The sequence below is a fragment of the Amphimedon queenslandica genome, unplaced genomic scaffold, assembly GCF_000090795.2.
Source record: "Amphimedon queenslandica unplaced genomic scaffold, v1.1 AMPQUscaffold_13411, whole genome shotgun sequence".
Taxonomy (NCBI): domain Eukaryota; kingdom Metazoa; phylum Porifera; class Demospongiae; order Haplosclerida; family Niphatidae; genus Amphimedon; species Amphimedon queenslandica.
The window spans coordinates 95,920-105,153 of record NW_003546353.1 but is presented as its reverse complement, the minus strand read 5'-3'; the positions used below and the strand labels follow the sequence as shown (position 1 = coordinate 105,153).

The following is a 9,234-nucleotide window of genomic DNA, read 5'->3' as shown; positions in this document are numbered from 1 at the left end:
ACGTAGCATAAGTACATTAATAAATGTGTGAGTTCTGTAGAAAGTCTGAGCTGACTCTAACCACAAAATTTTGAGTAATTATTACTCAATGAGTAAACCTAATGAAGTGTAATTGGAGAGCAGCTGGGATGGCTACTTCACACTATAACAATATTCATAGAGACTCACCCTCTGTCCCTCCTGATACACTGATCACTGCTTGAGTCTCAGTGTTCAAATCAAGCGTCCTGTTGATTCCAATCAATACTGATTCATCACCTTCTGATACAGTATAGCTAGACTTGGCAAAGGTTAGAATACTTGCTGAAACTATAGGAATGTAATATTGGATGCATTTATAATTAGAATGTGTACAATATAATTACAATGTGTGTGTACACACACACTCTTATGGTCGCACTCTCATGGCTGCTGCTTACTTGATCTACTCCAGTTTGGCGTGTAAGAAAAGAGACAAGAATTCCCATCATCATTTGTATTGTATACAAGAGCCCCTGAACTGTTAATAACCACAAGGCCAGTGTAATTTGATAACTCGGTATCAATGGTGAGGGATACTGCACTATTGTTACTTGAAACTTTAATAGCATTTCTAGTGATACCAACCAATGGATCAATATTAGCATTACTATTACTGGCGTTGAAGTTGTGTAGTAGGAGTGTGATGTAAGTCTTTGTGGTACATGAGAATGATGTAAATCTTAACTCAGTAGTTTGGAAGGCTAATATTGGTGGTACTAATGACATTAGAGGATGGCTTCCATTAGTAATTAGACCAACCAGTAAGGCTGAGCTTGAGTCCAGCGTACAGAAGACACCAAAAGGACCAGAGGTATAGCGCAAGGACCCAGGAGGTATTGTGAACTGTTCAATGGAGCCGTTAGTGCATGAGAGGGTAATCAGTGCATCTTGGTTCTCTTCACTGTTTAGTATCACATGAGTCTGTGAGTCATTAGTTCCCAATGGTGATAGTATGAATTGGGTCCCCCAGTCGATGGTAGGTGGTATTTGCTCTGCAATGTAACTGCAGGTAGGCGAACCAAATGATGCACACTCATGTCCCGTTATAACTGTCAGTGGTTTCGTTGATATGATTTGTGTTAGCGTCAAATCAAGAGGTGATTGTATCAATAGCGTTTGATACTCATGCAGTACCCCAGTATAACTTGAGCCAGACTCAACAAGAGCCAGATCACTCTCACTTTGCAAGTCAGTGGATATGTTAATGCTCTGTGTTGGTTTTATGGTGACAGATGTCTCACTCTCCCTGCCAAGTAGTAATATTTGACTGTAGTACAAGGCACTGCTCACTGTCTCACTCCTACTGGCTCCTGGAGTGAGAGCATAGTAGACATAATTGCCTAATTGGTTGTGGCTGGTTTCTTCATGCATTTGATAGGCATCAGAACTATTACCATTTTGACTCAATACCACCACTGATATAGCAGCACTGGATTGAATTTTAACACCTTTATTACGCTGAGAGTAACTGCTATTGAGGACTGATATATCATAAGGTAGTACCAGCTCCATACTTTGATGATTGTCTAAGCTGAAGGATGAAATGGTTGTACTGATGTTCCTAATTGTGACTGAAGTGGCCCCATCACTTCCAGTTATGAGTAAAGTTGTGGTAGGTGAGTCTCCATTGTTCTTGAGCCCACCCACGTAATATTCTTGGACACCTGCATGGTTTCTTTATAATTTATGATAAGAAAATTTTCTTACCTAAACATATTTGGACTAAAAATAGCGTTAAAAATAGCTTCAGCATGATAATAAACAAACAGCAAATATACAAAATTCAGCAAGAAAGGGCGGGACAGCATAGCAATGAATACAATCACATGGCCCACACATAGACCCATGTGTAGGTAGTGACGGTAGTGTTAGCAAGCAGTGGTGCCTCCAGCCTCTCGGGCCTGCTGGTTGGAGGAGGGAAGTCACTGGGGCAGCCTAATTGCCCATCTCTGCTCTCACCGCATCGCCAGGATAGCTTGAGGGATTTACTGAACAGCAAAGGATCATTCTCAAAGAACTTGTAAGCTGACATTTGACCTTTTCCTTCTTTGACAGTGCAGCCTGAGTTATCAAGGTGGTACAAACCTCTGTCAAAATAGTAAGCAGAGAGAAAGAAGTCTTCAGTACCAGAGGAAAGGAACATTGTAGTGTTGGAGCCATCAATGATTACCCTCATGCAGGCTTCAAGGTAGTTAAAATCAGTGCTGTTTGCAGACAGGGTCACTTGAAACACAGCACCTGCAGTGGTATCAACCTCAGCAAGAGTTATGAAATCCAACGGTTTAAGAGATATGCCGACATTTTTATAGAGTTTGAGTTTCGTTGTTTTTGGTAGAAGAAGGTCTCCAAGGATAAGAGGATAGTTCTCAACCCCACGAATGATATACCAGAAGGTCCCACCATTGGGATGGGTTGCAGTAACTTTAAAAGAATTAGCAAAAGGTATCCGGTAGGTATTGTATATACCACCATCAGCAGCATGAGCTATTCTGTTAGTACCCCATGGGATGTTACCCACTTCAGTGGCTTCTGTGCCTCCAACCCCGTGAGCTAGTAACAGCATAAAATCAATGCTGGCTGTAGTCTCCCCATCAATGTATATCCTTATTCTAGCGTCCTCGTTCATTACACCTTTACCTATAACGACAGTTAGTAATAAACATCCTTCTCTGTGTTCAGTGTGTACCTGTGAACCATTGTTCTGTAATGACTCCTGCCTGGCCAGTGCTGTGTTCATACAGTGTCTTCTCAGTATTGGCAGCTAGGTGACCTCCTTTGATTGCAGAAGAGAAGGACTTCATATCAGGAGTAACTGGAACTGCAGAGAATACTCCTCCAACAAGAAGAAACAACATCAAGAGCTGAAACTCCATTTTGGGTGGGGCTGGCTTTTGGATTTTGTGGCATGATTATGCATGTGCATATGTGCATGTGCAACCATAATCACGTGAGATCATTACCATAGCAACAGCAATCAAATCTCATTTTGAAAAGGTAAACATGGCGTCTTTATTATTATTATTATTCTTGTATTCCCCTTTAGATACATATCATGGAAGAGAGGTACTCATTCATTACGGACTGGTATGATTCCTATGCTTCAATAAACCGCCAGTATCAGTTGGTGTTCTTTCCTTCAGACTCCACTTGTGAAATGATCGACATCAAACAAAAAAGACTCTTCCTGAGACGCTCTCCTTCTCCAGTCAAACTAGACGAGATATTTCTCGGGGCTGTCCTTAACATTCTCTCACGTCAACTCAAAGTGGTTGATTTTGCTGACGATTTCACTCGCTCTAGACTTGAAACTCGTAAACAGATCACGCTAGCACTGATCAAACCTGATTCAGCCATTGCTCATATTGGGGAGATTCTTAATGCTATCATATCTGAAGGATTGACTATAGCTAAGATGCGTATGCTTCGTCTAACACTTAAAGAAGCCGAGAGGTTCTACAGAATGTCTTCCAGTCAGATTCTCTTTAATGATGACATACAGTACATATCCAGTGGCCCACTAGTTGCTATAGAACTAGTAGGAGAGAATGCTATACAGCGTTGGGCTGATATTCTTGGTCCCAGCGACCCTGCTGAAGCAAGGCAGGTATCTCCATCATCTCTTCGAGCTCGTTTTGGTACTGACCAAACTCATAACGTGGGACATGGGTCGATTGGTTCAGAGGTCGCTGGTCGTGAGGTTGAGTTCTTCTTTAAAGAGGGTAGAGGGGAGATATTGGGCAGTCCTACTGCTGAAGGATGCACATTGTGTATAATTAAACCTGATGCTCTGAAAGCTGGCCTCTCTGCTAAAATAATACAAGACATACTATCGGAAGGTCTTGAGATTACAGGCCTGGGTCTTTATAACGTAGAGAAAGCGAATGCTGAGGAGTTCTACGAGGTATACAAAGGAGTCCTTCATGAGTATCCTGACATGGTGTCCTTGCTAACCTCAGGCCCCTCCATAGCAATAGCTCTATCAGGGAGGAATGCTCAGGCTCAGTTTAGACAACTCTGTGGGCCTCCTGATCCTGAGATTGCTAGACACTTACGACCGCACACTTTGAGAGCTAAATATGGTAAGAACAAACTGGAGAATGGAGTTCACTGTACTGACCTACCTGAAGACGGACCACTGGAGGTAGAGTATTTCTTTAAAATACTTGATAATGGAAACAATTAAAAGACTATTTACTTAATGTACATGTACATGGACACACATCACGTGTAAGTTTATAAATAATGATTACTTTACTAAAGACATCATGCTACACTTTCAGTTCCTGTTCTTCATTCACTTAACATTAAGAGTATATTTCTTATTGTAAGAAATACACTAAACAATGATTAATAATAATTATCATTATTAAAAAGGAACGTACATTATTGTATATTATAAATGCACAGCACTGTAATGTGTATGTACATGCATTATCAAGCAGTTATTATTATTATTTATAAAAGTCAAAAACCATTAACATGGTACTGTACATTGGGTTCCATTATAACAATAATGAGGATCTGAAACAGAAGGAGACACAGCAACTTGAAAGAAGTAGAGATTAGCCACAATACAGAGTAGGACAGTCATGATGGCATTAAAGTAGCTCATCCAACGAAATTTAGGCTCCAATTCACCTCTTCTATACCATATCACCTAGCAATGGATGAATGTAACTGACAGTTCAACTTGAAGTGTTGTTATGTGTCAAATGCTCATTCAAATGTGAGGTCACAATGTTTTCATGCAACCATTATATTAGTGTACAGTGTGTGTCCCTACCACTAGGACTTGAGGTATTAATAGTAATAGTATCACAGCAGCAAACACAATGTCCATTGGATAGACACAGAATGTATCCTTCTGGTGTATTAAACCACATTTGTTCTTCTTGATCCTTCCGCTGACAATAGATAGTATAACAGTTATCTATAAAGAGGGACAGGTAGTATCACGTAATAAAGGAGATACTAAGCTTACAGTAACCATAACTGCCGTAACCCCAGCTATCACAATATTAATAATCTTATCCTGTGGGAAATGAGTTCATTAAACATTGTACAGACTCCATACTCACTCTTTTCCTCGTTTCACCAAACAACGGCTGCTGGGAGAAGTTATCCTTCTCACTACTCCCGTACTTGGTGGCCAGCGCCATTTTGCACTTGTGGGTGTGGTCAGTAAATAAAGAGGTGTGTTTTTATCCAAAAATCACACCCATAAATTCAAAATGGCGGCTTTTAGGCTACCACAGAAATGTCTCCCATTTCTTTTCACTAGGTCTCAAGGTCCTTTGGTGAGTGTAGTGCAACCTTTATTAACCTCTTTATTTCTTATTCAGCAGCTCCAGGCTCGCTCTCTCAATCTACACGAGTACCAGAGCAAAGACCTCATGTTGAACTACGGTGTTACGATTCAAAAATTCCAAACAGCAGACACTCCTGAAAGGGCTGGGGCTGCCGCTAAGGAACTAGGTTTGTTTTAATATTTATTAATAGGTGTGGCTTATAAATACATGTACATGTACGTTTGTAGGTGTGCCCGAAGTTGTATTGAAAGCTCAGATACTAGCGGGAGGGCGGGGCAAGGGGCGGTTTTCCAGTGGACTTGTGGGCGGAGTCAAAGTAACGAGAGACCTTGAGTCAATAGAAGGTCTGGCAAGGGACATGATTAACCACAGACTCGTCACTAAACAAACTAACAGCAATGGCGTGGAGGTCAAGAAAGTATGTCGTCATCATTTTGTTGATTTTTGTTCTGTCGTATCACAAAATTCTCTAATTTCATTCCCAATTGGCATAACAATGAAAATGTTTAATGTTGGATTTGTGAAAATTTAAGCTACAGCACATGAACCTGGAGATGTACTGATGTATCAATGAACTGGTACTAGTCTTTTAATTGTAGCAATATTGTCTATTAATAATGCATCCATTAATGATCTCACTCATGTGTCAATTATTATTTTAAAAAGATATTTCCCTAATTACTGCATTTCTCTAATTGCTGCTCGTCCTAAAAAGATATTAGCTTATAATCACTGGCATATGCTCTGAGCCTTTACATGTGTGTTACCATGGTAACCTTAGCAGGAGACTCCATGGTGCAGTGGCTAATAAGATTATCTAGTATTTTATGTTCTGGCTTGGCTACTCATTTCTTGTGGCCTTTATAAAGAGTACAGGAAGACTTTAAGATGGTTGTCTCTCTCTCTCACTCTCACCTGACAGTATTTCAATGGCCTCTCTCACTAGAGGGCCATCTGCTCTTGAAGCCATGTTGAGTGTCACGGCATGTCGTATTGATGCCACCTGGTCCTTTAGTTTTAACATCTTAGTAATCTAATATCATTGAATTGTAATAATGTAATATCTAACTGATGTGAACTTTATACCTGATGGACACTTAAAAACCTTTCATCTTTTTTCACTTCTCGCCCCCTCTCTCTCTCCCTCTCTCTCTTTCTGCTCTCCCTCTCTCTCTCCCTCTTTCTGCTCCCTCTCTCTCTCTCCCTCTTTCTGCCCTTTCTCCCTTTCTCTCCCCTCCCTCCCTCCCTCCCTCTCTCCCTCTCTCTCTCTTCAGGTGATGGTAGCTGAAGCACTGGACATAGCAAGAGAGACCTACCTGGCCATACTAATGGATCCAGCAACTCAGGGACCAGTTCTTGTGGGGAGTCCTGATGGGGGGGTGGATATTGAAGAAATTGCTGAGAAGAATCCTGAAAGAATATTTAAAGTGAGACACTTTCAACTAGTGAATGTAATCTTTTATTGTGTTGCATTCTTTCTATCAGATTCCTGTTGATATTATGAAAGGTATTACAATGGATCAAGCTCTTTTAATGGCAAAGAATCTTGAGTTTAAGGACGGGCTCAGAGACACAGCTGCTACTCAAATAATGAAACTCTATGACCTGTTCTGTGGTGTGGATGCTACTCAAGTTGAGATTAATCCTTTTGGAGAAACCCCAGATGGACGAGGTACCTCAGTTACACCATTGGGCCCACAGTACCTGTCCTTAATACATGTACAGTGTAGCCTCTTTATTAAGGACACCATTGGGCCCACACTACCTGTCCTTAATACATGTACAGTGTAGCCTCTTTATTAAGGACACCATTGGGCCCACACTACCTGTCCTTAATACAGAGGTGTCCTCATTATAAAGGTCCCATTCCTGGTCTCCTTAGTTCGTTCCATGAATGAGTGATTATAAAGTAATTATAGTACTGGACCACAGCTGCTACAACAGTTAATTATATTTATTTTATTATTATTATTATACATGTACATGTACATATCTACGCTAGCAGCTGCACTTTTGTGTATTTCTGGTTAGTAATAATTGATGAATGAGCCTGTGGGTTAGTATTCTCACTCAGAAGTCTCTTGCTGTGTCTGTATGTTTAATTAACTTTTATTTGTTCTATTATTGCATTAAGCACCTCTTATGAGATCAGAGAGAGAGAGAGAGAGACGGAGGGAGAGAGAGAATGCCTTACTCGATGACTCAATGTGGTGGGTTTGGTTCTATCATGTAACTGTCTTTTCTTGCTAAATATTGTCACTTTTACACTATCAAGCTCTGATTGCAATAAAATGTTTATTATTATTATTATTATTATTATTATTATATTTATTTATTCCAGTCGTCTGTTTTGATGCTAAAGTCAATTTTGACGACACCGCTAAGTATCGGCAGAAAGAAATATTTTCCCGCGAGGACACAAGTGAAAAGGATGAGAGAGAAGTAGAGGCCACTCTACACAACCTCAACTACATTGGAATGAATGGGAACATTGGCTGCTTAGGTAATTAATGATTGGGTGTGGTTAATATTTATTAATTGATGGGTGTGGTTTAGTTAATGGAGCTGGGTTGGCTATGGCCACCATGGACATTATAAAGCTTCATAAAGGGGAACCAGCAAACTTCCTTGACGTGGGAGGGGCAGTCAATGAATCTCAAGTACTTTCGGCTTTTAAATTATTGACAGCTGATCCTCAGGTAACAACAACATAATGTCTAACAATGTAATGTACCAATGTTGAGTGCATAGTTTAAGCCATCGACTACAGCCCATGGTTTTTCCCAAAAAATGGCCCCTAAATCATCCCAAATTTTGATTACATTTTCCGATACATATTGATGTCCTTATGCTGTGTAGAAAGTTTGAACTGATTCTGACTTCAATTTTTCGAGTTACAGCCATTTTTAAAAAATTCCAAAATTTTGAAAAATACCCAAGGCTATAGTCCATGGTTTTTTCTAAAAAATGGCTCCGAAATCACCCCAAATTTTTATTACATTTTCTGATACATATTGATGTCCTTATGCTGTGTAGCAAGTTTGAACTGATTCCGACTTCAATTTTTCGAGTTACGGCCATTTTTAAAAAATGCCAAAAATTTTGAAAAATACCCAAGGCTATAGTCCATGGTTTTTCCCAAAAAATGGCTCCGAAATCACCCCAAATTTTTATTACATTTTCTGATACATATTGATGTCCTTATGCTGTGTAGCAAGTTTAAACTGATTCCGACTTCAATTTTTCGAGTTACAGCCATTTTTAAAAAATGCCAAAATTTTGAAAAATACCCAAGGCTATAGTCCATGGTTTTTCCCAAAAAATGGCTCCGAAATCACCCCAAATTTTTATTACATTTTCTGATACATATTGATGTCCTTATGCTGTGTACAATGTAGCAAGTTTGAACTGATTCCGACTTCAATTTTTCGAGTTACGGCCATTTTTTTAAATGCCAAAATTTAAAAAAATACCCAGGGCTATAGGCCCAATATGACCTCAATTTTTAATTACATTTTCTGATCAAAGTTGTGTTTAATGACTATATTGTTAGGTGAGAGCAATACTAGTCAATGTGTTTGGTGGTATAGTGAGTTGTGCCACAATAGCTAGTGGTATAATTGCTGCATGTAAAGAAATGGAACTACATATACCTCTCATTGTGAGGCTGGAAGGTTAGCGTCATTTATTTATTTATTTGTTTGTTTATTAATTTTTAGGTTCTAATGTAGATAAAGCTCGTTCATTACTCGAAGACAGTGATCTGCCAATTATTCCTGCTAAAGATTTGAGCGACGCTGCAGCAAAAGCCGTAGCAAGTTTAACTTAAAAATAATAAAGAGAATGAAATCACAATTCAAATTATTAATAGTGTTTAATAGTAGCAAATTAATAATAATAATAA

General features: G+C 39.4%; 4 protein-coding genes across 5 annotated transcripts; 2 read left to right on the top strand and 2 right to left on the bottom strand.

Annotated features, from left to right (window-relative positions):
- Positions 1 to 139: 139 nt before the first annotated feature.
- Positions 140 to 2,799, bottom strand: LOC109581913 (uncharacterized). Its single transcript, XM_019996392.1, has 4 exons — positions 2,708 to 2,799; positions 1,729 to 2,658; positions 420 to 1,685; positions 140 to 309 (listed from the first exon to the last, which is right to left on the bottom strand). The coding sequence occupies exons 2-4, from the start codon at positions 1,772 to 1,774 to the stop codon at positions 155 to 157; spliced, it is 1,467 nt and encodes a 488-aa protein (XP_019851951.1). The 5' UTR covers positions 1,775 to 2,658; positions 2,708 to 2,799; the 3' UTR covers positions 140 to 154.
- A 129-nt stretch (positions 2,800 to 2,928) lies between these two features.
- On the top strand, positions 2,929 to 4,300 carry LOC100639531 (nucleoside diphosphate kinase 7-like). Its single transcript, XM_003386551.3, has 2 exons — positions 2,929 to 3,015; positions 3,065 to 4,300. The coding sequence occupies exon 2, from the start codon at positions 3,074 to 3,076 to the stop codon at positions 4,202 to 4,204; it is 1,131 nt and encodes a 376-aa protein (XP_003386599.1). The 5' UTR covers positions 2,929 to 3,015; positions 3,065 to 3,073; the 3' UTR covers positions 4,205 to 4,300.
- A 22-nt stretch (positions 4,301 to 4,322) lies between these two features.
- On the bottom strand, positions 4,323 to 5,224 carry LOC105312752 (transmembrane protein 243-like). The gene is made up of 4 exons (XM_019996402.1): positions 5,100 to 5,224; positions 5,003 to 5,053; positions 4,805 to 4,951; positions 4,323 to 4,678 (listed from the first exon to the last, which is right to left on the bottom strand). Exons 1-4 carry the CDS (start codon positions 5,178 to 5,180, stop codon positions 4,496 to 4,498), a joined length of 462 nt encoding a protein of 153 aa, XP_019851961.1. The 5' UTR covers positions 5,181 to 5,224; the 3' UTR covers positions 4,323 to 4,495.
- Positions 5,213 to 9,162, top strand: LOC100639406 (succinate--CoA ligase [GDP-forming] subunit beta, mitochondrial-like). Of its 2 annotated transcripts, none has more exons than XM_019996394.1 (9): positions 5,213 to 5,318; positions 5,367 to 5,496; positions 5,558 to 5,748; positions 6,605 to 6,757; positions 6,816 to 7,002; positions 7,672 to 7,833; positions 7,887 to 8,029; positions 8,884 to 9,004; positions 9,050 to 9,162. In XM_019996394.1, exons 1-9 carry the CDS (start codon positions 5,253 to 5,255, stop codon positions 9,157 to 9,159), a joined length of 1,263 nt encoding a protein of 420 aa, XP_019851953.1. In that variant the 5' UTR covers positions 5,213 to 5,252; the 3' UTR covers positions 9,160 to 9,162. The 2 variants fall into 2 exon arrangements, with proteins under 2 accessions (XP_019851953.1, XP_019851952.1); XM_019996393.1 differs by having other exon boundaries at positions 5,217 to 5,318; positions 5,364 to 5,496.
- Positions 9,163 to 9,234: the final 72 nt, after the last annotated feature.

Bases quoted from the DNA above. Each gene is read 5' to 3' on its own strand.
- LOC105312752 (XM_019996402.1), bottom strand. From the start codon at position 5,180: ATGGCGCTGGCCACCAAGTACGGGAGTAGTGAGAAGGATAACTTCTCC. The intron at 5,054-5,099 runs GTGAGTATGGAG...CATTTCCCACAG, and splicing joins TTGGTGAAACGAGGAAAAGA to GATAAGATTATTAATATTGT. The intron at 4,952-5,002 runs GTAAGCTTAGTA...CCCTCTTTATAG, and splicing joins TTACGGCAGTTATGGTTACT to ATAACTGTTATACTATCTAT.
- LOC100639406 (XM_019996393.1), top strand. From the start codon at position 5,253: ATGGCGGCTTTTAGGCTACCACAGAAATGTCTCCCATTTCTTTTCACT. The intron at 6,758-6,815 runs GTGAGACACTTT...TCTTTCTATCAG, and splicing joins ATCCTGAAAGAATATTTAAA to ATTCCTGTTGATATTATGAA. The intron at 8,030-8,883 runs GTAACAACAACA...CTATATTGTTAG, and splicing joins TATTGACAGCTGATCCTCAG to GTGAGAGCAATACTAGTCAA.
- LOC100639531 (XM_003386551.3), top strand. From the start codon at position 3,074: ATGGAAGAGAGGTACTCATTCATTACGGACTGGTATGATTCCTATGCT.
- LOC109581913 (XM_019996392.1), bottom strand. From the start codon at position 1,774: ATGCTGAAGCTATTTTTAACGCTATTTTTAGTCCAAATATGTTTAG. The intron at 1,686-1,728 runs GTAAGAAAATTT...GAAACCATGCAG, and splicing joins TTTAGTCCAAATATGTTTAG to GTGTCCAAGAATATTACGTG. The intron at 310-419 runs GTAAGCAGCAGC...ACATTCCTATAG, and splicing joins GCCAAACTGGAGTAGATCAA to TTTCAGCAAGTATTCTAACC.